The 26,934-nt window shown below is 40.3% G+C and overlaps 1 protein-coding gene across 10 annotated transcripts in view; it reads left to right on the top strand.

The window, feature by feature from the left end:
* Window positions 1–26,934, top strand: part of DOCK10 (dedicator of cytokinesis 10) — a 164,797-nt gene that overhangs the window by 37,360 nt on the left and 100,503 nt on the right. For 8 of the 10 annotated variants that reach the window (XM_074833712.1, XM_074833709.1, XM_074833706.1 and 5 more), the window contains exon 2: window positions 23,915–24,034. In XM_074833712.1, the coding sequence (XP_074689813.1) occupies window positions 23,915–24,034 (120 nt within the window). Of the gene's footprint in view, window positions 1–11,799; window positions 12,099–23,914; window positions 24,035–26,934 lie in introns of those variants that run through there. The other 2 variants (XM_074833713.1, XM_074833710.1) reach the window with 1 other exon arrangement.

The raw sequence follows: 26,934 nt of genomic DNA, 5'->3' as shown, positions 1-26,934 counted from the left end.
ATCATCTTGGGGCGCTGTTCCAAGTCTAGTCCAGCTGAAGCTGGCTCAGACTATGAACCATGATCTCCTATGCTGAGGTGTGGTAGCTGTACATATGTGCACACATTTCCAGTCAGAAATAAACTGATTCCTCCATTGTTTTGGGGTTCAATTATTTCAGTTCTGCTGTGACTCTTATTTTAAACTCAGGGAGCTCTGTAAATAAATACATATTATAAAAAAATGTACTTTTTTCATTCTGTTAATTTGGTGCCTCTTCAGAACAAAATGTTATGTTCTGTCTAAACACAAAGAATGTGTGTGCAATATCTTCTACAATTACAGTCTGTTAATAATTATTGCAAATTTGTGGTTAGCTTAAAACATAATAGTTTCTGTGTGTGTGGTTTTTGATGAAAAATAGCCATTGTAATGTTTGTCAGACTTCTTTCTGCCTCAGGATCACTCTGAATACAGTGGATGGAACCAATTGAATTGAACGCTTTATGCCTTTGGTGTTCGTTTTTCCTCACTTCTCATCTGTCAACTGCTGTGCTTATTTTCATTAGTATCGATACTTGCTTGAAGATGAGACGGACAGAATCAGTTCTTAACTATATGTGTGCAAATCCAGCTCAATAAGGTTTTGACTTAATGCAGCAGAATGGATCAGAAGCGTAATTATGTGCTGCTTGCATGTTTCTCTCCAGGAAAAAAAAAAAAAAAGAAATCATGAAGTTAGAGTGGAAAATGTGTGGCCTTGCTGGATCAATCAGTCGTTAGCTATGAAACTAGGATGTCGGGAGTTGAACATCACATCACCAATCACTCATAACTTTCTTTTGGTGTTTCAGTAAGGGTTTGGTGTTACCTTGATGTTTTCCACAGGTTGTGACTTACAGGCTAAAATAAGCTCTTTCAGAGGGTAAGCCTTAACAGTAAAGAGATTAATTATTGAAATGTAGATTCCTGGAACCAGATGCTCCACAGTCCTTTTTGAGATGTTTCTTTTAGTAGTAGATTATGTGCAAACATGGATTGCAGCTATCTCTATAGGAGATCTGATCTTGATGGGATTACAGAGGAGGACATGTTCTTGGGAGAAACAGAGCTTGGAATTGGGCCTATTTAATTCTCACTTTTGGATACTTGTGGCTTTGAAGGTAAAGAATAAAAAGTGTTCACACAGCTGATCTACACTTCTTTCTTTGCAGTGCTTTAGCTCTTTCCCCGTCTTTAACCCATTCTCCCACATGCTTGAGGAACCTTTTCACATCTCCCTAGAGCTCCCTAGAAAAGGCAACCAGGCACAGAGCATCCAGCTGCCTGTTTGGTCTCTGCACCTGCCAGCTGGCGCTTGTGCCTGTATTTGCTTATTCAGGCTGTGACTCTGTTTTGGCTTTTGCAGTGCTTGAGTTCCTCCAGCTATTGACCACTGTTAGCTCTTTGGTTTTAAGCAAGGACACAGCCCTTTAGGAGGTACAGTGATCTAAGCAGTTATCTAAAAGCTTGTTTGTTGCCAGGAATGTCCGGTTTCTTTGGCCTTACAACCCTGCAGTTGAGTCTCCTTTTATCTTTTAACTGGCCTGTTATGAAAGAAGCCAAGTCCCTCGTTGGCTGTCTGCTCCCAGGTGTTAGACATGTGCTCCATAACACATCCTTCAGATGAATGTGAGCAGGACATGTGTGGAGGTACAGGGAAAGTAATCCTAACCTTGGATCTGGTACATCCAATAGGAAACATTTATTGTTTCTTTGTAGACTTTTAATGAATACATTTTCCAGTATTTAAGATACACAATATATTTTGTTGTACATGATGCATCTGATTCTTTGTGATGACCATTTGCCCCTTGTGGCACCTGATTTTGTTCCTGGTGACAATGTAGCAAAGACATCAGTTGGGGAAGGACTTGTGATTTGAAAATGTTTGTGCATCCATCACCTGCTTTTGTTCAGAAACCCTCTGACCAAGCAGCTCTGACAGATCGCATGCTCATTCCTTAAACACTTGTGTAAATACAAAATATTTTAGCAGAATGTATGGAAGTATGGAGAATACTCATGAACACAGTTTGAACTGAAGAACTATTTGGGAATAATAGAAATGTTCACTAACATGTGCTTAATTCTGTTTTTTATACAAAAGATAAAAGTGAATCCAGCCTGGAATTGTACCAATATGTTTTTGCCTTACTTGTCCAAATCTAACTGAAACTGTAAATTCTGGTTAATAAAATGTCATTCTAAAATGTTTTCACCATATAAAAAAGTCAGTTTGTGAAGAACACACCAAAAAGGACCTGCCCAGATGAAATGTTTGAGAGATGAGTTGATATAAAAGTTTGTACTAGCTCCCACTGAGAAGTTTCTTTACACAGTATTTTTAAGCTGCCAAAAGCTTTTGGACATACTAAGTGCTTGCCAATTTTCCTTTTTTAAACAAAATCACAGGCAATTTTAAGTTACGTGAGCCTGCAAAAAGAATCTGAATTGGTGGCTAAACATTGCTTTTTGTAAAATGCATGCGAAAGACAACTGTATTTCTTGGAAATATTTTCACAAAAGGATTCCTTGAGTCAGACCGTGTCTGCAGCGTTTCAGGCAGAACAAGGAGATGAGTGAGGAGGAACTGCAGTAAACTCTGCTTTATTTGCTATCCACATCCTTTCCTGGCACTTGTTTACGTGTAGCTGTAGTGTGTATTTGTAGGAAATCAGAAGTTAACCTCTTAGCTTCTGGTTTCCTGGCCATTTCTTTTGCATCCAGCTCAAGTGGTGGTTAATAGAAATGAGTCAGGATCTTCCAGCTATTTCTACAGTAAGAGGGAATTTTCTGGACTTTCCAGAATTTCCAAATGAAAAAAAAAAAAACAAAAACAACCCAAATGAACTTCCAAATTAAAAAAAAAAAAAATCTCTTGGTACAGAGTCAAGTTGTCAATGACCAGTTTAGGCTTTGATAAGGCAACAGTGAAGGTACATGGGCTTATCTTTGCATGTTGGATACAAAGAGCAAGAAATTGGAGTGGGGAGAAATACAAGGACAGGAATACTGTCTTACACTCATCCCATCAGAGAAAATCACCCAGAGAAGGCAAAGGAAAAGGAATTACTATGATTCAGCTTTCTGCCTTGCAGAGGCTGGGACCTGGAAGCTTAGAGCAGCTTTACTGTGTTAAGAATGACATAGTTTTGGTCCTACTTTCCAGCTCACTAAGAAATCATAAATAAATTTTGCTTTTTGATCTGTCCTTGGATAGCAGAGTTCCACAGCAGCTTATTTGGAGGTCTTTAATACCTTGTACAATTAAAAATAGACTTACTGGAATTAGCAAATCGCAGAGAAGTGTGAGGAGGATCAGCAGTTAGACCATGACTACATGTGTAGGTAAAACTGGACCTGGACTGGCCTGAAAAATAACTATGAGGGGATATGATGGAGGTCATAAAAATCAACAGTGGTCAGAGACGTGTAGACTTTGCTTGCCGTTTCTTCTCTCCACAAGAGAAGTAGGGATCATCAAATAAAACTAATGGGGGACAAGTTTGGAGGAAAAAATATTTCATGGAATGAATATTAGGACTATTTCCTTGCCACAAAACATTTAGCATCTATAGTGTCCTTGTAGGTTTGAAGAATGACTGGAAAAATTAATGACAGAAGTCTTTGAGAACTAGTAACTATGCAGATGCCATCTCAGGCTGGGAACCTGCATGAGTGGAAATTGGAAGAGTATTCAGGAAAAATACTGTTGTACTGACTGGTTTCTCTACTTTTACCTAAGCAGCTGTAGATTCTCACAGATGCAGAAATCTGGGTTAAATGAACTTTCATCCTACCCAGTATGACCATGCTTACATAAACTGGAATTTAGCATGGCATTCAGGTGAACATTCAGTACTGAGTTTGCTACTGAAATAGTACTGTACTTGGCATTGTCTTGCCTCTTACACATACAAGCATGTCAGCTTGATTGACTCTGCTCCCATGAATTGTTTTGCATTTGTTGCAGGTTACAGTCCCTGTGCATGGGCCTGTATTGCGAGTTGGCTGGTGTGCGGCAACTTGTCTGTGTGCATTAGGACCTGCAGCAATCCACTGGATTTTCCTTGCTGTGAGGTTGGGATAACTGAAGGAGTAGAATTTGATGGATTATATTTCCTTTTTGCCAAGGTTGGGGTTATATTTAGCTTTAATAACTTTACACAGGCTTTCACAAACTGTAGCGCTCACTCTGGGATCCTAACCACTGACACTGATATTTTTCTAGGGTTTTTTTACCTTCTTAATTTGGTAATACTGAAGATTACACATTTGTTATAAATCTCAATTAGGATTAGCAGTTTTTAATTAAGAAATTAAAAACAAAGCCTGGAAGGGTGAAACAATTCTCTGAGTGTACAGAAAGTTATGTCAGAGTGAAAAATACCGTATCAGGTGTTGGCACTATCTATCACACTACGCTGGTTTGATTTCTGTGTTCCAAGAGATTGGTAAGTGAAGGGAAATGTCAAAAGGATGCAAGTTATTGTCTTTTCCACATACCAAACTTAACTAATGTAAATTTGACTTGTAGAGTTTTATGTTTCACTATTTTTTTGCTAAAATAAGAAAATAGTCTTGCTTACCTGTTTTTGAAATGTGTGCTTTTTCTCTCTTCCAAAATACCATTATTTAGCTTTCTATTTTAAGATCCAGATGATGAATTATTATATGGAGTTGCTTTCTTAATTGCTTAAGATACCCACAGGTGCTAGAAGAGAGTACACAGGAATTTGTAACATTGATATCACATACTTTTAACATATATTCAAACACAATAATGGTCGTACAGTCAGCTTGCACATATATGGAGAGGAGTGTATTTTAGTACTTAAAAAAAACAGTGAAGAGGATCCCAGGGTATTGTATATCAATATTACGGCATTGTAGATGTTGATTGTGACCTTGAGCAAATGAGTGAGTTGCCTGACCTCCTTTTGCTTCAGTTATTCCAGCTGGAAAATTGGGTGAAAATGTGGATTCTCTTTATAAACCAGATGTTGTCTGATCTGAGCTTTTCCTGGTAAAGAAAAATCATTTCTGCAACGTAGTATGGTCATGAATAGCAAGTATTAGAATTACAATCGGAAAAGCATGCAGCAGAAGCCAAAATCACAGCAGCATCGACATGTCTGGAGATAGTAAATTTAGATGATTAAATTATTTAATCGCCTTTTATGGCCATCACTATGTGTTTTGTTATCAAGGGCTGATTCCATTCCAAGTAGATGAAAACAAAAGGGTAATGTTTGTTTGAAATCTCCCAATGGATCAAACTAAAGAAGAAATTAAAGTAATTGCATATTTTGCTTTTGTACACATCAGCAGGACAACATTGCTAATGGAAGGTTTATTCTTCCAGCCTGATTGCTGATATAAGAAGCAGCATTTTCTTTGCTAAAGAGCGTAAGTATAGCCCTATTTCTATCCAACCTGTGCAAAGATACTCAGAACAAAAGCCCAAGATGACTGTGCTCGGTTGTGCTATATGTGAGTCTGCAGCTCCGCTGTGCAACAGGGACCCTCGCACTTGCAAAGAGACCAGCTGGTAGCACCACGGCATGGTGCTGGTACTCCCTCTCTTCTTGCTCCCCAGAGCTACTGTCTCCAGAGGGCTGATAGGGCAGATGAGGAACAGCTGCAAGTATGAGACCAGTGATAGTGGGTTTCTCTAAGTGATCTGTGTGGCCATAGCTGGAGGCCTTTGGGGTTGCATCAACAGATTCTCCCATGCCCTTTCTCTGTCTAGTGGCAAGGGAATGTATTATATTCATGCCAGGTGTGGGTAGGTTTTTAGCTTGGAAGGCTGCTCGAATGATGCTGCTGTTACATCTGTGTTCTTGCAGGGTTAGCTGGTGGAAACATTACTGTGGCAAGGTGTGTGCACGTGGTGCTCCATTCCCAGGCTGTGGGAGAGGCAGGGACCACTGCTGGCTCAGCTGAGCCTGCTTCCCAAATGGGAGAACAGCAAGACATTTTCTAGGAGCTGTAAAATCGGCAGATGGGTAGTAAGCAGCTTTTGGAGCATGGACATTATCAGCAAACTCTTGTGAGTGCTTACAAGGCTGTTTTGAGGCGATGAAATACCTGTGCTGTAAGGGCCCTTGTTGGGTTGTGTATGAGATCAGGCTGGGAGCTGCCAAACTGCTCTCCCCAAGGCCTTCTCACACCCCCCAAGGGGACACTCTCAGTCACAGATGAACCTTATCAGCTCTGGCAAGGCACAGGTAAGTGCAGCCCGTGGAAGGCTCCTGACACCACCAGCTCAACTAGAGGGTGTGTTTTAGCCTTTCAGGCAGGTCAGGGAAATACAGCAGTCTCTCACAGATTTGTTCTGCGTGAGTGCACTAATATCTGGGGCATGAAGTGAAGGTAAAGGCACAGAGGAGCTGTGATCAGCACACTGTCAGGCTGGGAAGAAAAGAAATGGATTGACATAGATGGAGTCTCTGACTTCAGGGACTGTTGCCTGGAGCAATTTGTTAGCAGAGTTCTGACAAATACAAGGGGCTTCTTTTCATGGATATTTATGCAGGGACATTGTTGCCCTGCCTTGGAGAACTCACCTTGTGTGCTGATGATGTTCTTGCCATGATGGATTCCCAGCCCTTCGCCTGGTCAGAGCTGGCTGTGTGAATTTGTAGGCAAAATGCAAGCATCAGCTATTCTAATGACTTCACACAGGGTTTGTATGCAAACGTTGATGTCTGAGCTTAAGTTGTTAGACCATAAGAGTGGAGTCACATTTCTCAAAAAACAATGTCATTTGCTTCCAGTTGATTCAATACCAGAGTGACTTTGCAAAAGGTTGCTTCATATGTAGTTTTTCCTAACTAAATTGTTTAACCTTCTGTTTAAATTGTTTTGGTTTTATATTTTCACCCTATTTAAAAAAAACAAAACCCCAAACATTTTAAAAGCATAGGCCAATACTGAACATTTAATTCCAAAACACCATCTCTTCTTGATATCTCCCTCTACTCCCCCCTCCTCCCCCAGTCTTTGATCACAAAGGGATTGGGAGGGAGGTAACTAGGGCTTCCTGCATTACCTGGTAGCTGCTCTGTTTCTGGGCCCCATCTAGTGATCTGCTTTACCTGTCCAGCATGAAGCTTTCAGGAAGTGCAGTTTTCACATGCATTCACAAACCACTACAGAACACGCTATTCCTGATGCTTGGAAGAGGCAGGTAAGACAAATATGTGGTGTACCGTAATTGATATCTCAGTTTTACTCTCACAGTCCTATTAGTAGATTTTTGGCAATCATGGCTGAAAATACATGTAGTGTGTTGCCACTCACTATGATCAATTTCGTAGCAAGCACTCTGGTCACAGAAAGGGTGTCAAATTAAATCTGATACAGCTTGCTTCGTCCAGATGCATAACTGACTTTTAGCAGCGTTGCCCTGCCGCACCGTTCAGGGTGTGACAGACAGTGATGGTGGCCTTGCTGGGGGACTGAAATCGAAGACCACATGAGGAATATATGAAAAGCAGCATCAGTATGTATTAATATAGCTTATTTACTGGCCCTGCCTGCATGTTGTGGGATGTTAACTGTGCTGAGTACACCAACAAGGTCTCCAAATTTTATGACTTGTGCATCCTACATCCATAATATGGGATAGAGAAGGCTGGAAGCCTATGTGGAGTAATTTTTAAAAATTTAAAAAAAAAAAAAAAAAAAGCCCTTTTTTGACCCACTCAGGTTACCATATTTTTTTCTTCTTCTCACCGGTACCTGAGCTGATAGCTGCCTGCTGGCCATGGGCTAAAGTCATGGTTGCGAAGTACAGAATTGTTTCTGCTTCTACTCCAAGGGCTGGGTGTTTGGCATGGCTGTCATCCTTTGGGTTTTTTTCAACAACTTTATTGCTGTGGTTCTACCAGGAACTCTGACATGCTGGAAATGCCACAAACTGTTCAAGGGAGGTAGGTAAGTATCTTATCTGCGCTCTGCCAAGTGGTGAAGCGTTAAGTTTGTCAGCCAAATTTCTCAGTACTGCTCTACGCTGGAGAGACTGCCTGAACGGTAATGTCACTGTCATCATGGTGGCCTTAAATGAAGCAAGTTTTGTTATGAGAGGTTTGTGTTTCATTTCAGAATAGGCATAATACACAGTTGATTCCAGCAGAAGGCGTTTTCTTACTTGTTAATTAAACCACCTTTCTCAAATCTGTTAAACAAAAGGCCTGAGTCAGGATTAGGTGTGTAATGACTATGGATGTCCAATTATTTATATATACACGGGCATAAGTCAAGTCTGTGTTTTTGACTTGTACTCTGTTTGTAAATGTCAGCACGGCTCCCAGACACAAGTCCTGAGCTGAAGGGGAGCATTCATTCCCTGAAACTTGCTACGAATTCAGTCTTTGCATATGATTTCCGTGCCCCTCCCCTGGCACCCCTCCCCCATTTAAAAAAAAAAAAAGGAAGCCAGTGTGGCTAACTGAAGCTTCGTTTCTTGATCCTTCTTGATTAGAGGTGGTAGATTATATTATTTTAGAAGGACAGTATGGTGAATTCAGTACTTGCTACACAGCAGCTCAAATATTTAGCCTATTTTAGAGTGTCTTTTATATTGAAGATACACATTTAGGGACTGAATTTTTCTATCTTTATATCACTGCTAGCAAAGCACTAGTGAAATACATTTTCCAATGATTGCATGGCATACTATAGCAGTGGATTAGTTTTGTCCAGCAGTATATTTTTACATATTGCTGTATATTGCAGATTCAAACTGAAATTAATGAAGCTTGACAGTGAATAGATTTAAGAGGGAAATAAAGTTGGACAGAAGCTCAAGAAGAAATGTAGGAAAAGAGAATAAAAAAGTTATTTAATAACTTGTGACCCCTATCAGAAAACTGAATGCTAGTGGCTCTGAAGCAAAGGGAATGCATAGCTATTCCTTAACAGGAGTGGAGATATCAAATGTTATTATTTTTCCTATCTAGATATTAGTAAGTTTGTTCAAAATGCTGGGAACAGATGAAAATGTTCAGCAAAGACAGCAGAGCAGAGGGCAATTAAACACTGAATTGACTACCTTACATATTTTATCATTTTTTTGAAGTGTTTGAACATCCTTATTTTGACTATATGAATCTGATACAGCAGTGCACAAACATAAACCAAGGCTTGTGGATTTCCTGAGACCAAATATCTCTTTTCTTGGGATAACTTGAGGTACGGATAATACTTCTCACCTTATACATAATAGTTCTGAATTTAAAAGGTAGCACAGGAGCTTTATTCATATTAACATAACCAATTCTATGATCATCTTAAAGTACCTGATATCTTTAATCAAAGAGATAGAGAAGTCTTTGAGGAAAAATTAGGGAATCTTTTACAGTCACACTAATGCTAATGAAACTTGCTTTGTACTTCAGCTACAGGACAAAGCACTATTAGACATTTGACTGCTGAGGTTGTTCCCTATACAAGTGTAAAGGGATTTGCATTCAAAACAGGTCTAAGAAAGTGTAATCTTTATTTGCAGTTGTTTACTATTAGTTCTGTTTATATCTCTGTGTGGATGATGTAGCTTATTTGTTATTTTATTGCTTTAACCTTTTAATGCCTTGGTGTTGAGAAAATACAGTACTCAGTGCATTTAGCATCAAATCTGAAAAACTGACTGTCAAAGATACAGAATAAATGAGGTTTAATAGTATTAGGAATGAAATTTCTTTGGACAGAAGGTAGTGGAGTAAATTTGATAAGGTCCAGCTGGAAACTTGAACCTAAATTAATCTTTTGTCTTATTTGGGAGTAACACAAGTTCATCAAAGTTTCAGGAAGTGGTGGTGACCCTTATCTCGGTGGAAAGGACGCCCTGGAAGGGCTCCTTGGTGCTGCTGAAGGCAGGAAGCTGGGCTAGAGCCTTCCCCAGGAAAGGAAAGATGGAGCTCAGCTCATTCTGTGTGAGTTACAGAAAGGAGTCGATAGGCAAAGGAGCCTCTGAGAGAAATTGATATCTGCTGAAAGTTAAGCCAGCAGAGCTGATGGATCCAGCGTTAAATTTAACTTCTGGCAAGGACCAAGAGTCTTGGCAGCTGTGCTCACTATGTTATGTGAGAGGCACTTGGGACTCAGTATAGATAGCGTGGTGGTTTGAGAGAAAACAAGGGTAATTCCAACTTGGTTAATGTTGCGGTGCTATATTGGTAGCCACTTGAAATGTCTGCATACCTTGGCAAAGGGTTTCTGTTGTCTTTTCTGTTTTCTAGTGCCAGACACAGATCCTTTTCACCGCTAAGTAGGAGTACAGTGAAATCTGTCTTAAGCAGTTGCACAGCAGGCTGGTAACACTCAGTTTAAAGGAGGTGATCTCCTTGAAGGCAAAGCCAAATGATGAGGATAATGATGAGATGGTTTTCTAATTCCTGAAGTTGCACCATGTGGAAGAGAGAGCAAACTAATCAGACCCATGCATTGTTTTGTAGTGCTCAGGTCAGACATGCTGGACTCTGTCTGCTCTCCTGGCATGGAAATCTAGCATGTGGAACAGTCGTGGAAATTCTGCAGAGGCTTGTTACTTTGGATCAAATGTTACTAATTCTGAAAAATGCGTGAAAGATTTCATAGAACTTAGAATTATTTGCTGGAAAGAAAAAGAAAAAAAATGGCACTTAGGTTAAAGTTGCAGATCTCAGAGTACTGAGTTGAAACAAGTTGTGAAAAAGATGCTTATCATCCAATTTGCGAAAAATCCAGAATGAAAAAGCAGAAAAACTATCAATTTGTCTTAGTTATGCACAGTGATATTAAGTAAAAATAAAAAAAATAATGCATGGCACATAACGACTGTGTGCATAGGGGAATGCAAGGGGAATGCAGCTTTGCTGCTACAGCAGGATGCATCCTCAGCTGGAACAAAGGAGAAGAAAAGGGTCTGTGTGCATGCACATGTGTGGGCACTGAGGGGGTTTGTTCAGTTTTAAAAGACCTTTGTGCCCTGCCAGCCTTCAGACAGCTGAGCACTGGGCAAGACTCCTACCTTAATTAAGAACAATTTGATTGCCCATGTTACTGCTCCCGTTGCCTCTGTGCTTCTGAGGCACTGAGTGAGGGGCTTCTAACCTGTTGGGGTGCTGCTGTGATTGCCCCCATGTGGGGTAGCGGAGTGGGGGAGCTGCTCTGATTGCCCCTGCATGGGGCATCTGGAAACAGGCTCTGGCAGCTTTACTCTCACCTGAGGTGGGAGCAGGGTTGAAGCAAGCAGTGATTTTTCTTAGCTGGCAGGTGACAAGCACTTCTAAAACCAGGTTTTTACAAGCCAAAAATGTATTTTTAATATTAGCATGTAAATTTCTCTATTTTTCCCTTTTTATAACTGTCTGCAGATTTAGGAATTTGCAGGGTGCTTCCTCTTACTGATGTTTCATGTCACTTTGAAAGGGGAACTGTTACCTTGGTCCAAAAGCAGAGACGATTCTGGGCTCCGGCAGCATGAACCTGTTGCTGTGTGCTCTGTGACTGACATCTGCTACTTAGGGGCTCAGTAGAAGGTGGTTGTTCTGTGAATGCCTGGTTTTTTAGCTTGCAGACATACGTGCACATGAAGTAAGAGTGCAGCTGTTTTGGCTTTTGAATCGTGGAGGGTGGTAAGGAGAAAGGATGTAACGGGTTTTGAGACAAAGATAGTTGCAAGCAGTTTTTTCTACAGCTTCCTATTTTGATTTGCATTAGAGGCGGGGTCTGGGTGTATTTATGGTTTAATGAGACATTCTTGCCTTAATAGCAGAATATTATTCACAGGAAGAAATGAGTTATTGCTGGTTTTCTTCTTCTTTCTGTTCAGTTACTGTGGATACAGCATGTAAGTTTTAGACATAACTTCCCCCTTGAACTGTATACACGGCTTCCAGTTGTTATGCTGAAGCTGCTGAAGGAAAGAGGCTAAAGGAGCACAGTTTTTAAAGAGAGATTTGTTTGCTGCTTGAATGCCTACGGATACAATGAGCTTTCGCGGGAGATTCAGAAGGGAGCCCAGTGAACTGCGGAGGAAGAGAAGGACCATTAGGCGAGTGAATCAAGGAGAAATTCACAGATTAAGCTGTGTGAGTATGCACGCCTTCTTCCATCTCTTCTACCAAATTGCTAAGAAATTAGAGTTGACACTCTTCAGGCTACACCTAGGAGAGAGTAGGATTTATTCCTTGGTGTGTATGTAGGATTGACCGAGTCTCATCAATCTGTGTGATGACATACTGAACATTGAAGAATGATTACCGAAGTCTGAGACTGAAGCACAGGGAGTTCTGGACAGAACACAAGTGCACTAGGGAGACTGTTGTATAGCATCCCATTGTCGATCAGACGTGTACTGATAGCAGCACTGTGTGATAGCCTCTCTGGTGCCTGGTAACACGTGCTTGGTAGTTCCATGAAAATCCATAATGCTGCTTTGGGAGTAGAAAGTTACTCTGTGCTATTTCAGATCTCACGATCTGCTATGGGTGATTTCTGCCTCTTGAGGCCGGGAGGAAGAGAAAGCCCCTGTCTTTCTGCAGTGCAGGGAGCAAATGGAGAAAGCTCCAGAGCCCTTGGTGGAAACCTGGAGTGAGGTTCTGCCCCGCGAGGTAGATGGCAGCTTTGCCAGTGATGGCTTTGGGCCAGGACTATGCATCCTGAAACTCTGGTGTGTGACAGGGGGCAATTCACGTTAACTGCGTTGTGCCTAAGTTTTTCTGACGTTGCAGACAACTTTAGGTAAAATGCTTACAGCCTTCTGTTGAGAAGCCTTAGGCAAGCACTGGTTCAGTGTATTCTGATAATGTGAGAGATTACTTTAGATGTCAAACGTTTAATGGCTTCCCCAAGAATGATTTGGAGACAATGATCCTTTTCTTCATGGCAAGAGGTGCTTGGTTTTATTCTGTAGTTTTACTTATCCAATTACAAGCTGTGTTTGCATGTGTATGCTGGAGGCTCTTTTGAGACTATTCTGCATATCCAGTGTAATAAAGAACCAGTGGTAATACACTGAATAAGATTATTCTCATTAACTTTTTTAAATAGGAAGGAAAACAACTTTGCAGTTGTAACACTTGGTCACAAATTGATTAAAATAGTCTGTTGTTAATCTAGTAGTGTGTTTGGGTTTTGCTTGTGACTAGCTGCCATTTTGAATAGATATTTTATATGGAAATGGATCTTTTTGACAAGGTTACTTTACAGTGTGGTTTCCACTGCCCTGAGCTGTTGGCATACAGTCAAGGATACCAAGTTTAAGCTTCATGATCTTGGGTCCCAAGAATGAATGCTGGTGGGGCTGCTGAAAGCTTCTCACCCTGGCAGTTCACAAGACTTTGGTAGGAGGTAGGCACTGCTGCTTGACTTCCCTCCTAACCAGGATTTAAGAGGGTATTTTGTCATTGTTGTACAAATCCAGACTATATGTGAGTAGTGCTCATCAGAAATGGTTGAAGCCTTACAGGAAAGTATGGCTGGAAATAAAACAAAACCTTAACAGTAACAATAAATCAGTAGCCTGCCTGCAGATAAAGAGGAATGTATTTGTTCATTTTTGCCTGTATCCACAGATAACAGAAGGTGAGAGTATGCTCAATTTAGTGGTGCCAAAGAACCTTTAAATTGTGACTTCCAAGCATCAATAAAATGTATCATACTCTGACCTAAAACTTAGAGCACTTGTAACCGTGTGCCTGTCGCCTTTAATTGGAAATAGGTAAAGCGCCTTTTTCATCAGAGGGTTGTGGTTCACACTGCATTTCCCGTGAAGTGGCTGGCTGCTGTAATGTCACACATAACTCGGGTTTTCAGCAGAATCTGTTCTGGTTTTCGTTCTTTTCAGACATCATATAGCCTAAGATGGGGTCACTGTGTCATGTTATTCTGCAAGTGTATTTCTTAATAGTTTGTTTAGCCCTTAGGAAATGCAGACACACTTGACTTTACTTTTTTGGCTCGTGACCTGTGTCTTTCTACCCAATGTTTCATAATTGGCGCATGTTAAATCTTTGGCCTATGGGCACTTTTTGCTATCAACCAGAAGCCAATCTCTCCTTCATGCATCAGTCCTCTGCACCTCTCATGCTGCAGATTTCAATGCAGTATTAGCTCCCACTGCAGCTTTAAAGTCTTTTGTATATGGGGACCTTATTCAAAGAGTGCATTTCTTAATATACCACATTTATACCTGTATTTTCTTTAGATAGACTTGTATTATTTGCTGGAAACTCCTTTTTTTTTGTAAGACTAATTATGATCTGATTAGTTTTAATTGATTGTAGGTTGTTGATTGAGCTCAGTGCGGTTGACCAGATGTTGCTCTCATTTACATCCTGTGGGTGTAAATGACTTGATAGCTAGATAACTGATTGGGAGGGTAGTTGATGTCAAGGAAACAATTATAATTTTGACGTCATTGTGACAGCTGAATTTATAATGGTCATGTATAGATAGTACTAATTTTTACAGATAAAGTGTGGAAATACTTACAATTATTTACTCAGATATGTAGCATGAAAAATATCTAAAACTCGTTAAGAGATTAGTAACCATAATGTAGGTAGAAAAAGAGAGATATTCACTGAGTAAAATGAAGCAGAACAGCATGTATGAGATTTGCCCTAAGGGACAGTGACTTATTACTAAGTACTCTCTAGAAGTCAAACGGTATTTTTTAAAAGTTTATTTAGAGCTAATGCAAACAGTTGGTTTTGCTTCAGAGGCTTCTGAATTGGTCTTGACCCTTTCAAAAAAACCTGTTTGCTCAGTCTACAGTCTAGGACTTCATACATCTAAATTTTAATATTTAAGTGAAAGTGGGCAGTGTAGTTTCCTGATGTGCTGTGTTGCAACTTCATCAGACTTAAAATAGTGATCAAAGTCTTTAGCATCAGAGTGTGATCTAATGAACAGACATTAGACGTTTCCCTTTGGTCCTTAAGAAGTGTTTCCTATGTACTCTAAAACCAAAGTCTACTAAAAAGAAACTTTATTTTCAAAGTAAATAAAAATGTTTTTAAAGACAATTATGGGCTGTGCACAGTGTTATGTAAAATACACCCCTGTTTTAGCGGCAGGTTTGTGCTCGGTGAGCCTGGTGGAGGAGCGACTGAGCTAGGAACACCTGGCATGTCCTTCCCCTGAACCTATACACAGGTGACTGTGGGTAGATCACTCCATCTCCCTTATTCATCCAGTTTACACGGAAGGGGACTGGTTTGGCCTGATCTTGTTGCTATAACCAGTTCTATTATTGCTGTATAAATGCTGTAGGTGTCAGAGCTGAGTTTCTACCTTTGCTATGAGGGTCATCTGAGTGCCACTTAAAGGCAAAAATTGGGAGTATCTTTTGTTTTATGTAGATTTTCCTTAGACTTCAATAACTCTATATATGTGAAGTTGTGTGTGTGTGTGTGTATACACAGAGTCAGAAGTGCTGTTTACATAAACTTTGTACTGGAGGCTTAAAAGCTTTGGTCAAATCCACTGTGCGCAGGTTGCAGGATGGTTTTGGTAACATTCCTGTTTGTGACCGTGCATCTGCCCGCCTGAGACCATGCTAGAAAAAGTGAACATAAAGCAAAGAGTGTTTACAGGACGGTTGAACTAGACTCACTCCAGCATCCTCTTTGTGGTGCTCAGGGCAGGACAATTCACTTCTCCTTCCCTGGGGTGAAATAATCGCTAGTGAGGCCGGTGGCTGGATGGAGTGCTCCAGCTCTGCATCAGCAGGTCCTTTCCATTCACCCACAGCTCCCACCCCTCCTTCCCAGTCCCCTTCCAGTGCATCCTACCTGCCTGTTCAGATGCAGTTCAAGATAAGTGATTTACATCTTTGGCTTTTGCTTACTTGCTTCAAGAATAGATTCAGCATGGTACATTTAAAGAAAGCCTTTTGTTGCTATAACTGAACTGTTTTTTTCTGGCTAAGGTCAGGTAAGGGGAGTGAAGTGGCTGAGTGTTGCCATGTTAGAGCTCTGTGTAAATTAAAAAAAAGAAAAAACCCTTAGGATACTACAAGACTTTCTTGTTTTTCCCCTGAAGTGACCTATGGGTAAATATTTAGTCTAGGCTTCAGAAGTACTCACTACTTAGAAGCTGTCATTTTTGACATTTTGAAATGCCAATACATGAAATTTAATTTTAAAACTTAGAAGTTTCTTTAGAGGTCTTGTTGTCGGTGGCATGATAATGCTGATTTTAGTAATTTCCTGATTAAATTAAATTTATCTCTTTCCTAAAAAGGGTTTCCAGCTACTGCATAAAGAGGACAAGTAAGTTGTTTTCTTGTTACCGTGAATATTTTGCAGACCATATTGGTAGTTTTATCTAATGTGTAAAATGGCAAGTGCTAGTCATTGGAGGTGCACATGTGTACATGCCCATACCTTCCAGACTCAGAAAGCACCGCAGTGAGGCTACAATGCCAGATGTATAATCACGATCAGGAAACAGAATTCAGGAAATGCTTATGACTAAGTCAAGTGTAGCATGAAACAACCCCTCTCTCCCACCAGCATGGATGGATGCTTTGCTGAAGCATCAGCCCTGTGTGGCTTGCACATTTTAACCATGAGTGTGATAGTTTTATGAGGCCTAGTGCTTTAAAAATTCATAACGAAAGCAACAATAAATTCTAACTTGAGAAATAAAAGGTAATAGAAAGAATAGGTCACTCCCAGTTGCCTGAGAACAGGCCGTTGTGGTTTGAGTATTTTTAACCTTGGTCGCTCATCGGTCAGCTTGCTGGAGAAGTTACGTGTCTGTGTGCCACTGAAGTCTCTGATGGCTGCAGCTGGCTTACCAGTTAAAATGAAAATGATCTGAGTTAGCTCATCCAGATGAGAGGTGTTTCCATTTTTCAAATATTTAATACACTGAATTCTCTTACAGTAACCATTAAAGCTGGAAAATACGCAAAGTGCACCTTTATAGATTTAGATCCAGAAAACAATGGTAACTTCCAATGTAAGGAATTAGGATTCATCGCATCCCAGCTGTATTTGTACAGAGTAAGTCTCACTTGGTCAAGCAAATACCTTATTGGTGACAATCAGAATTTTCATTAAACAAAGAAGCTTTAATGAAAGAAGATGATTTTTCACTTTATTCCTAGCAGGATCTTCCATAGGTTTCCCTGCTTTTTCACTGCTTAAGCTGATAGGTACTATAGTGTTTTGGAAACCTATTTCTGAATCACTAAGAATTTGGAGGTTTGAATCTTTTTGTAATTCTTTGCAATTTTCTCTGTACCAGAATCTTGTGGGAACTGGCAATCCCCTTAATGAAATTTATTGGCATGTCGGCTTCACCGCTGACACTAAAGAGTGTAGCAGTTGTGCTGTGCAGCCCTGAAAGACTGGCTGGATTCTTTCCAAGTGCAGTTCTCCAAGGTTTAGTGAAAGACGTGACAAATTAAACATTTTGGACCTGACAAATGAATGTGTTTTCACGTGGGTGGAATGGAGGGAGTGTCACAGAAAATTTTCTTTGTACCACTAATTTTAATAAATTTGTTGACTGTGGATCACATTCTGAGCCCAATGTAGTCTTTGTAACGTGGCCAGAGAGTTTGTTGACTGTAAATAGATGCATACCAGGCCAAGCAATTGTGAAAATGACGAGATATAAAATAAAAGGAGAGACCCTCTGCCTGCTGGTTCTGGCTGTGCTTCCCTGTCCTTTCCTTAAATATCTTTTGCAGACCCTGTATTTCTTCCCCTGTGCTTGAAATGAAAAACTTATTTTCCTTAAAGAACATCCATAAGACGATGTGGAGTGTGTTGTGAGCAGAGAGAGGGCAGACCTGTGGGGTGAGAGCATCTGGAGTTGGTGAGATCTGTTAGTCCTAGCTCAGCTACTTGCAGGTGTGGGGGACACCATAATCCTTGCGTGGCTGTTCTGTCTCTGCTCACTGGGTGTAAGTGCTGCCATGGGACTCACTGCCAGGAGCACGTTGGGTCATCTGGCTGCTCACCTGTGATCTCAGCTGGTGGGGGAAGAAGCTGCATCCAGTGCAGATACCCTTTCCCATGGAAACCACCCCAGGCATCAAACTGCTGTACTGCCTAATGGTGAATAAAGACATATGTTGGTCCTACAAAAAAGTAAAAAATTTGGTGACTCTGTAAAAAGTGAATGGTTTTCTAGTCTCAGCTTCAGCTCCTTGAATATTCAGGCAGCTGTGGCTAGCACTCCTCAGAGCTGCTGGGCAGTCTATATCACCAGCATGTCTGAAGCCAGGGTTAAATTCAGCCTTTATGCTACACCTCCTCCAAAAGTCCTGGAGTCCGGACTGTTCTTTAGCTTCAGTTTGGACGGGCTTGGCAAAGAAATTTAATTTAAAATTGGCCCACCCTGGTGGAATAAAATTAGCTACATATATTAACTATATATAAAAAAAATCTAAAGTCATGTATTATGCCAGAGACAGTATTTAACTGGGGAAAGGAAAGGAAGAACAAGAAGTGTGAGAAGCGCTTCACATTAATGTCATCCCAGCAAGTAATTTAATTTGCTGTTGTGAGTTTTAATTGGATTGGGCTTGGTTAATAATATCATTGAGAAGTCTATAAAAAATGAAGGAATGCGATGCTGTTATTTCAGTAAGTAGCCCTTTCGCTTGTAAGTCTGCCTATTTCCATACTTCAAATGTATGAATGAATTGTAATTCTAGACAAGCTATAGCCTGGATGAAATATAAAATCAGAGTCCTGATTGGTCTTGACCAACCTGGCCATTACACTTTTTATGAACATGGAGTGGATCTTTCTGTCATGAAGATATTTTAGTCCATGTAACTGAAGTCCGTCAGCTTAAATTCTTTCTGTGTATCTCTTTCTTTAATTTTCTTCTTCCTGTTATGGGGAAGAGAAGAAATTCATTTAAACATCTGCATTAAATTCAATAATTTTAGATACTCAGTATTTGGTGTCTGGGAATAATACATCATTAAAGCATAGAAAATCAGCATTTGGTCTAGTTTATTTTTAGAACGGGGAAGTGCTTGGGATGACTATCCAGAGACTATTGGTCTGTTACATCATTTCCTCCTTTAGTGAGTGTTCACAGAAATACGGCTTCAGGAGGATGTTATATAAGTCATTTTGTCCTATAATTATGAAGAGAGGATAGGTACTAGTATCAATGCACAATGTCTGTGCAGCTGGAGGCAAGCCAGGTACCATATCTGTTTCTGTAAAATCATTTATGCGGATATTTTTGGTCATTATTACTGGGAAAAATAATGTTTTTGTACATAGACCAGAAGATGATGGCGATCAAGCTGTACGTCACTGGTGGAATCTGGGCTGTTTCACCCATGTAAAATTAAGTAGTGATTATTCGTCTGTGGTGTTGGCTCTGGTGCTCATTAAAGATCTCTTCACTATTCAAAAAGAGTTTGGAAAAGTTGGCTCAACAACATACAGAAGTATGCTCCACAACACTGTCAGGGTGTGAAGTAAATGGTGCTGCTGTGATTGTTGTAACAGGTGAGGAGTCAGAGAGAGCCTTTTTACTACATGTATTCACAACCATTTCAGTACAACTAAATGTAATTCATTACTCACTTGAGATAGAGCCTATAAAAAGCATTATAAAAATCCAAGCCAGCATAATTCGATCTTGGCACAGATTGCTGGGTTGGTCTGTTTCCAAAAAGAGCAGACAAGTTAAATTGAGAAGAAGCAGCACTATGGTTATTAAATTAGCTTTAAATCAACCCTACTCATTTACAAATCTCTGCTATCACTCACAGGGAGAAATTCACTAATCCCCACATTGCTGCTTCTGTCTGCCTGTGATGAGAAAGCTGAGCAGTCATTCCACGCCTTCTAGAGATAAACTGCTAACTAAACCAGCTGCCACTTCCTATCTCAAATGCAATACTAAGCATTGCAGTGCTCAGTTTTGCCAAATCCAAAGTACAGGCTCTACAAAGGATGGAGTCAGTGTCCACACTGCATAGTCTTAAGGTTTGTAAGAACATGCAGAATTGATAGAGAGAGGCATCATGTTTATTATAGTGTCATGCTTGATGTTGGCAGGGGATGGACTAGATTATCTCTGCAGTCGGTGTATTGACAAGGATGGTCTATTACTTGCATCTCTGATTTATGGAAGTTGGCATAATACAGTGTTGCCTTTTATACAGGATTTTGCTGTAATGCCATAGAAGGAAGAACGGCATTTGTCATTGCATCAATAGACAAACATCACCATAAATATGGAATTGCTTCACTGAAAAGTTTTGCAGTAATTTTGATAATGTCACATCTACTTACATGTAGTTACATTTTGGATGTGTAAACTTTCTCATAAGACTTCTCTGTTAACATCTGGTAAAATGTTTCCATCAGATCACGCACTTTGCAGCACTGACAGCAAGAGAATTAGTGCTGTGGGAACAGTGATTTTCATACACTTGCTGTGTTTCTCTGCTTCAGGGTTTTCTCAAGTTGCATTCTTGTCTCACATAAGTGACCTTGCAGCTGTCAAGGAGAAGTTTTCCCCTGGAGTGTTTTAGGCAGCTATCAGGAGTGGCTTTCTGAGTGCTTCCAGTTTCTGAAGAGGAAAGAGAGGCGAGTGTGACATAGCTTACCCTGCTTCCACCTGCATCTGGACATCTGTGTGATGTTAATTTTGAAGGAGGTGTAGCTGTGCTACACCTCACAGGGATTTCCAGGGGGAAGGAGGAGTACCTCTTCATTCTGCCAGCCCCAGCAAAAAGGGTAGTTTCCATCGGCATAGAGAACCTGGAAATGCCGCACATTTTTATGGGATTCCCCCATATTTCAAGAGAAGTCCCAAGATTTGTGGGATTCCCCAGCTCTTAGTCTGTAACTTCAATAGGAAGGTGGCTACTTATGTCATTTGCTCATTTTATGTTTTTTTAAGAGATGCTGAAAGCTAACATTCATGATATTTCTAGGGAACATCTGACCTAGATTAATATTGTGTTGGCGCATCTCTGGTTGTGAAGAGTGGACATTTATGGTTTCAATGCCATGTCTGACTTATTAAAAGTTGAGATTGTTGCAAAACCATTAACCTAACAGTATCTGCTCTAGGAAGGGAGGGTTCTCAGTGTAGTCAATGTCACAAACTTTCTGCAGAAAATGTACATGTTTTAGTGAAACCACTACACAGGAAAAATGCCTGCATGATACACTTGTACCTCATAAATGTCAGTGCATGTATTTTTTCACTTTGAGTTTTCTTGTAAATGGTTGCTATAAGACTTCCTACTGAAGGTAATGGTTACACTACCACAAGTTTGCTTTCTGCTAAACTTGGACTGAGCAGACCTTTTGTTTGTTCAGACCTGGCCATCATTCCCAAAATGAGTGGTACAGCAGAGATGGTACGTTCAGTGTTCACTGGTGTTTTCTCTTCATGTTTTAACTCCTTGAAACTTATATCTATATAGAAATATTTAATAAATAGATACAATGGTCAATTTAATGAAGAAGAGGCTAAAACTTATGCCTAAAGGATACTGCAGTGACTCAATATAACTTGAAGCGGCGCATGGTGAGATGGTTGGATGAGCCCATTATGTTTCTGTGGGGAAGTGCTGTCAGTAAATGGCAGACTGAAACTCACTAAAGAATACGGCTACTACTCAACCTGAGCATTTCTTGAGCAGGACTGTGTGAACTGGTACTGGCCAGAGCCAAATGACAGTCTAAGGTAACATGGCTGGGTTAATATGAAGTCTCATGTGTCCTAGTAGGACGCCTTGTCTTCCCTGAACATCACACACAGGTATACAGTCCTGTCACAGAATCTAAATTAAACTTTAAAGCTGTTTCTTCCTATTTGGGCCTTGTGTGTTTTACAGATGCCTTCCTCTAGATAAGTTTATTTTTTCTGTTAAACAATCCCAAGTTTTATTTCTAATTCTATCTCTCTTTCATAACTCTAAGGCAAGAGAGACAGCTGTCCTTGTAAATTTCTAGATTCATCTAGGAAGGAATCTAGAACAGTATCTGTGTGTCAGAATCCCTTTTTATTTTACTCAGACAGACAGATCTTTTAGTGGTTTCCTGGGAGTTGGTAGTTAAAAATACGCTGTATTTAGGTAGGTCAAGTATTGCTTCTCTTTCCTCCCTCTCCCTCGCATCCCACAGCAACATTCATGAACCAATTTCCTTGGGAAAGAGCTTTCAAAAAAGTTCTATTTCTTAACATTATGTGTTGATCTTGTCTATCTTTTACAAGTCTTTACTGTCTCAGCATCAGCAGATAGTGCTTTTGGCCTGTGAATGCTCAATACTAATGATTTTTAGAAGTTTATTAACTCTTAAGCTGGCAATCGGGACTAAGAGACTTAATAGACTGAGAAGAGAGTTAATAAGACTGAACTGTTGAAGGAACAGCTCCAACTTTTTAAATTACATCTGCATCCTTGGAGGTTTTCAAGACTCATCTGGACAAGTTCCCAAGCAGCCTGACCCAACTTGCCCTGCTTTGAGACCTGTAGAGGTCCTGAGTTATTCTGTGATTCTATCATAAGCTGTTTAGCAATTGAATAACTTTCTAGGAACATGTGTATCCTAGTATTTTAATCCATCTCATGTGGCTGTGTTACTGATACTTAATTAAATTAAACTTTTCAGAGATGCATTTGATACCAAAGGGAGTCTTGAACTTAATATAGAAGGGAAACAGTGTTCACAAGGGCTGGGGAGAAATCTTGAGATGACTGTAATTACTGAAAAAACAGGAACTCTCCAGAATAAAGTCAAAAGAAGGAGACACTTGTATATTTGGACCATTATATGTATAATGGACCATATGTGAGTGGTGTGTGTATATATATATAAAAAATATAATGGAGAATCATGAGATTGTCCGTTGGAGAAGTTTGCTTCATGGAGATGTGAAAGCTTTCTTTTCCAATACACCATGGTTTTGGTTTCAGGAAGAGGGAAGGAGGGAAACTTTATATTATTCTCAATAGCACAGAGCAAGAACAGTGGGTAAAACACAACTTAATGTCCACCATTGCATCAGACTGAAAAAGTGTTTTGCAGAAGTGTTTCTGCATTTGCTTTCCACTAGTGCCCTCTTTCTTTCTCATCACCTGCTTTTCTACCCCTTCTAGCAGTTCTCTTGCCCTTTCTCATTTACTCTTTCTGATGCTTAAGTCTTTGAATTAAGCAAATGTTGACACTTTAATATACAATTCTTCATTTGTTTAATGTATTCTAACACATCAGATGGGCTTCTCTTTTTCTATTTTTGGGTTGTATTTCAAGACAGTGTGACTTTACTTTTGTTTTGCTGTTCCTAAGATGGTTTCTTACTTTACCACTGTTTTGGGCAATAATAGTACTATTATGATGATGGTAATCCTATTTCTGACAAGAGAAATCATGGGGATGGGTGCCAGGTTGTTTTACCTGGTAATAATCCAAGGTTATTCTCCCGAAATAAACTATGTGGTGGCACTCACAAGCTAACAGCAGTTCAAGAGGTGGGACTGTGTAAGACAGTGAAGAAATTAGTAAGTTATTTATTCTAAAACATATTAGCTCAAAGTCATATCTATGTTCAGTTCAAATTGTGTCTATCTGTCTGTTTGCCTACACATATTTACATAGAAAGAGACTGTTCCTGAGAATGACAGGTAAATTAATGTGGTGGTTTTGATCTCTAATGAGCTGACAGATTGCTCTCAGAGTGACTGTTACAACTGTCTCAGTTTCCTCACCTCCACTGTTCTTGCATGAGATCAGCTGCAACAAGTTGGGAAGAAGGGGGGGAGCGGGTTGGAAGAAGTTATTTATACTTTGGTATAAAAAAGGAAAAATGCAGCAGATCTCAGTTTATGAAGGTGGAGGAAGGTAAATTTGGGTGTAGAGAGATTACCTGACTTTTTTCTCTTTTTCCACAGCAGGAAAAACCCAAACTCTTGGAGCCTTTGGATTATGAAGCTGTTATCACAGAGATTGAAAAAAATATTGGGGATAACCAGTTTAAAGATCTGATATTATTCCCTGATGATGACTTTTCAGTAAGTACAAGGCAGATATGTGTTATTCTTTCTCTTAGGTTTGTCTGTTCATTTACTTATTTTATCTTCATTGCTAGAGGGAGAGCCAGAAGTTGCTCAAAGGTTCTCCAAGATTTTCTTAATTCATGTGTGTAAAGCCTTACTTCTCTCCCACCAAATTAATTCTTTTTTTCTCTGACATTTGTATATGAGTGAATTTACTGTTCAGGATTAGATAAAGCTCGAAGCCCTGATTGTTCCTAAATATATTTCAGGAACTCAGAAAACATGTTATTCCATAACATATACTTGTCTGTTTGCTCAGCACAGTGGTAGTTTAGCTAGTGCTGGAATCTCTCCCTACTATTATAATCTAATTTAATCTCAGTTCCACAATTTATATCCAGTCTTTCTGATCCTATTCTGTTTAATGTATTCGGCCACTAGAATCAGACAGCCCATGATTCCCAGCCTTCTGCTCAAAGTCAGACTTTTTAGGTGGTGGCTGTGACATATTTCCTAGTTTGTGCTGTTGCTGACATTAGATTGCAGGACAAAGATAAATCCAAATGGACTTGATTTTTGTTTGGTTTGGGGGTTGTCTTAAATTCTTCTCCAGTGGGGTTTGAGATCTGGCATCCTGAGTGATGGGGGTGCAGAGTCCCCAGTGCTGAGTCAGGCTCCCATGGTGGAATGCTGACAGGCAGTAGATACCGGAGCCCACAGCCATGGTCTGCCTGACCTCATTCCATGTTCCCCATTGCTTGTCCTGGCAAGCTGCAAAGAAATTGAGAACCTGCAAGTCCAGGGCAGCCCTCACCAAGGCAGCAATGGGGCAGCTCGGGAGGGCAGGGGCTGCCTGCCGGGCAGTGGGGAGGCATGCTGCCAGGCAAATAAGCAGGCAGATTGCCTGCATCTTATACCAACTTCTTCAAAATCAACCCATCTCTGTAAAGGATTTAGATTTTGATGAAGAGGCATTCTCTAATGGAAATACATTTCAATTTGTGACCAGTTTTAACTGCTGTGCAAGGGCCCTTCCCATCAGCTCATGGCACTGCTACTGTCCTGTGGGACTGGCTTAATCTAATCGACTGCTTTGTTTTACTAAATGGCTCTGTTTCCTTGGTGGCATTAACTGAGTTAACAGTGCTCATGGGATTGAAAGAAAATGAAACAGAATAGATTTTTTTCATCATCGTTAATTCCTTTATCCATTTTGCACATTTGTGAATTTATGAAATTGAAATTTAGCATTATGAAGCTGACTAGACATACTGTGTGCTGTCAGAAGGCCCTTGAGCCCCTTGATTTAGAGTAACTGAGCTCAAGTCAGTGGAGCAAATCCTCTCAGTGAAAGAAGAATCATGTCCTGGTGCTCAAGACCTCTGCCTGTCAAACCATATTTTCATATCCTTATTTTCACTTAATTTTGAGCAGTTGCTGCCTGGCTTTTAGTAGCTATTTCTATTTTGTTTCCTCTGTGTTATGCTTTGCAACTATTCTGCATAATCCATTTAAATAAAAAAAGAAGAAAAAAAGATTAAGACAGATGAGAGAGGTACGGTGGCCTGTACTCAGAGAAGAGCAGAGGCAGTGGTAGGTGGGGTCCGTATCCTTGCAATAAACCTGTCTCTTTTCCTTGCTATGTTCTGTTGAAGTCAGCTGCAGTAGCAAGAGCCTATGCCACCAAACAGGACTGCAGAGCTTTCACAGCAGGCAGGTTTTTCAGCTGCAGAGTGTCTATTTATAGCCCTGCTCATTCCTGCTGAAATATCACCTGTGCACAAAAGTCTGGGTCAGCCATTTGTGTAGAAAGAGATCCAGGACTGACTGAATTTAGGAGGTGCTTAGGCTGTCTCTGAGTGTTATTTAATGTGATAATGCCCCAGGAAATGATGGATGTTACTGTTTAACTCCTAATGATTACAATTGCTTCAGACTTTGTGGCTCAGTGTTGATGCAGCCCCAGTTTGGGCCTGTGTGTTAGCACATCCTATGGGCAGAAGTCTCTTCAGAGTGAAACCCCACTAAAAGCATTAGCTGACGTAGTGAGCATAAGAGAAAATTCTGCTTTTAATAATGATTTCCCATTTCTAGATCTGTAGTATTCACCACATGCATCAGATATGGGTCAATTATCATCTTAGCTGCTCTACTGTCTGGTCTTCTGTTTCTTCTCAGAATTGCTTTCTCTCTTTGAAATGCAATTCAAAGAGAATGCAGTTATTCTCACAAGGCTTTTGTTGGTCATTTCCAACATCTTATGAGAAGTCTGTGGAACAGCAAAGAATTCTTGGTATCAGTCTGAACCTGATAGTATTTATTCCTCCATTTCCCTGCATTTCAACAGAAGAATACAAGAGGTATGCGTTGCAAAGATGCTTTCTCTGGTTTTACTCCAGCTGGGGAAAAGATGCTTTAGTTTTTGTAACTGTGCTTAATAATCCTTTAAAACAACAACAAAAAAATGGTTCACATCAGTTCCACTTCTTGTTTTCCTAGCAATGCATTGCTCGCTAACTCTCCTCCTTCCTGCTTAAAGTCCAGTTTCCCTTGAGAAAAAGCATGTTAGCTCAGCTTCATTTTTCACTTGCTCCTGGATCCCATGAACAAATTGCCCTTCTGTTGCTGTGCTGTGAAATAATGGCCAGTGGAAAATTCTGCAGCAATACAGCAACTGTGTGGAGGAAGGATCTGCAGAGCTTCACAGGAGCTCCTTGTCACATGAGTACGAGCTTGCACTGTACTTCTTGATGGCAGTAAGTGGGAGTTGATGGGCTTCCTGTTGTGTTCATAAAAATGCGTGCTTGGTGGTGATGCTGGTAGGTTTGCATCCTCACCGTTGGGTTCCATTCACCTTCTGTTCCCCAGACCTGGCCACACTCTTCCTTGAAAACTGGAACCACTGCGGTCTGGCA

Source organism: Strix aluco, chromosome 9, assembly GCF_031877795.1.
Source record: "Strix aluco isolate bStrAlu1 chromosome 9, bStrAlu1.hap1, whole genome shotgun sequence".
NCBI classification, from domain to species: Eukaryota; Metazoa; Chordata; class Aves; order Strigiformes; family Strigidae; genus Strix; species Strix aluco.
The sequence above is the reverse complement of the archived record's forward strand: the minus strand, read 5'-3'. Positions and strand labels throughout refer to the sequence as shown.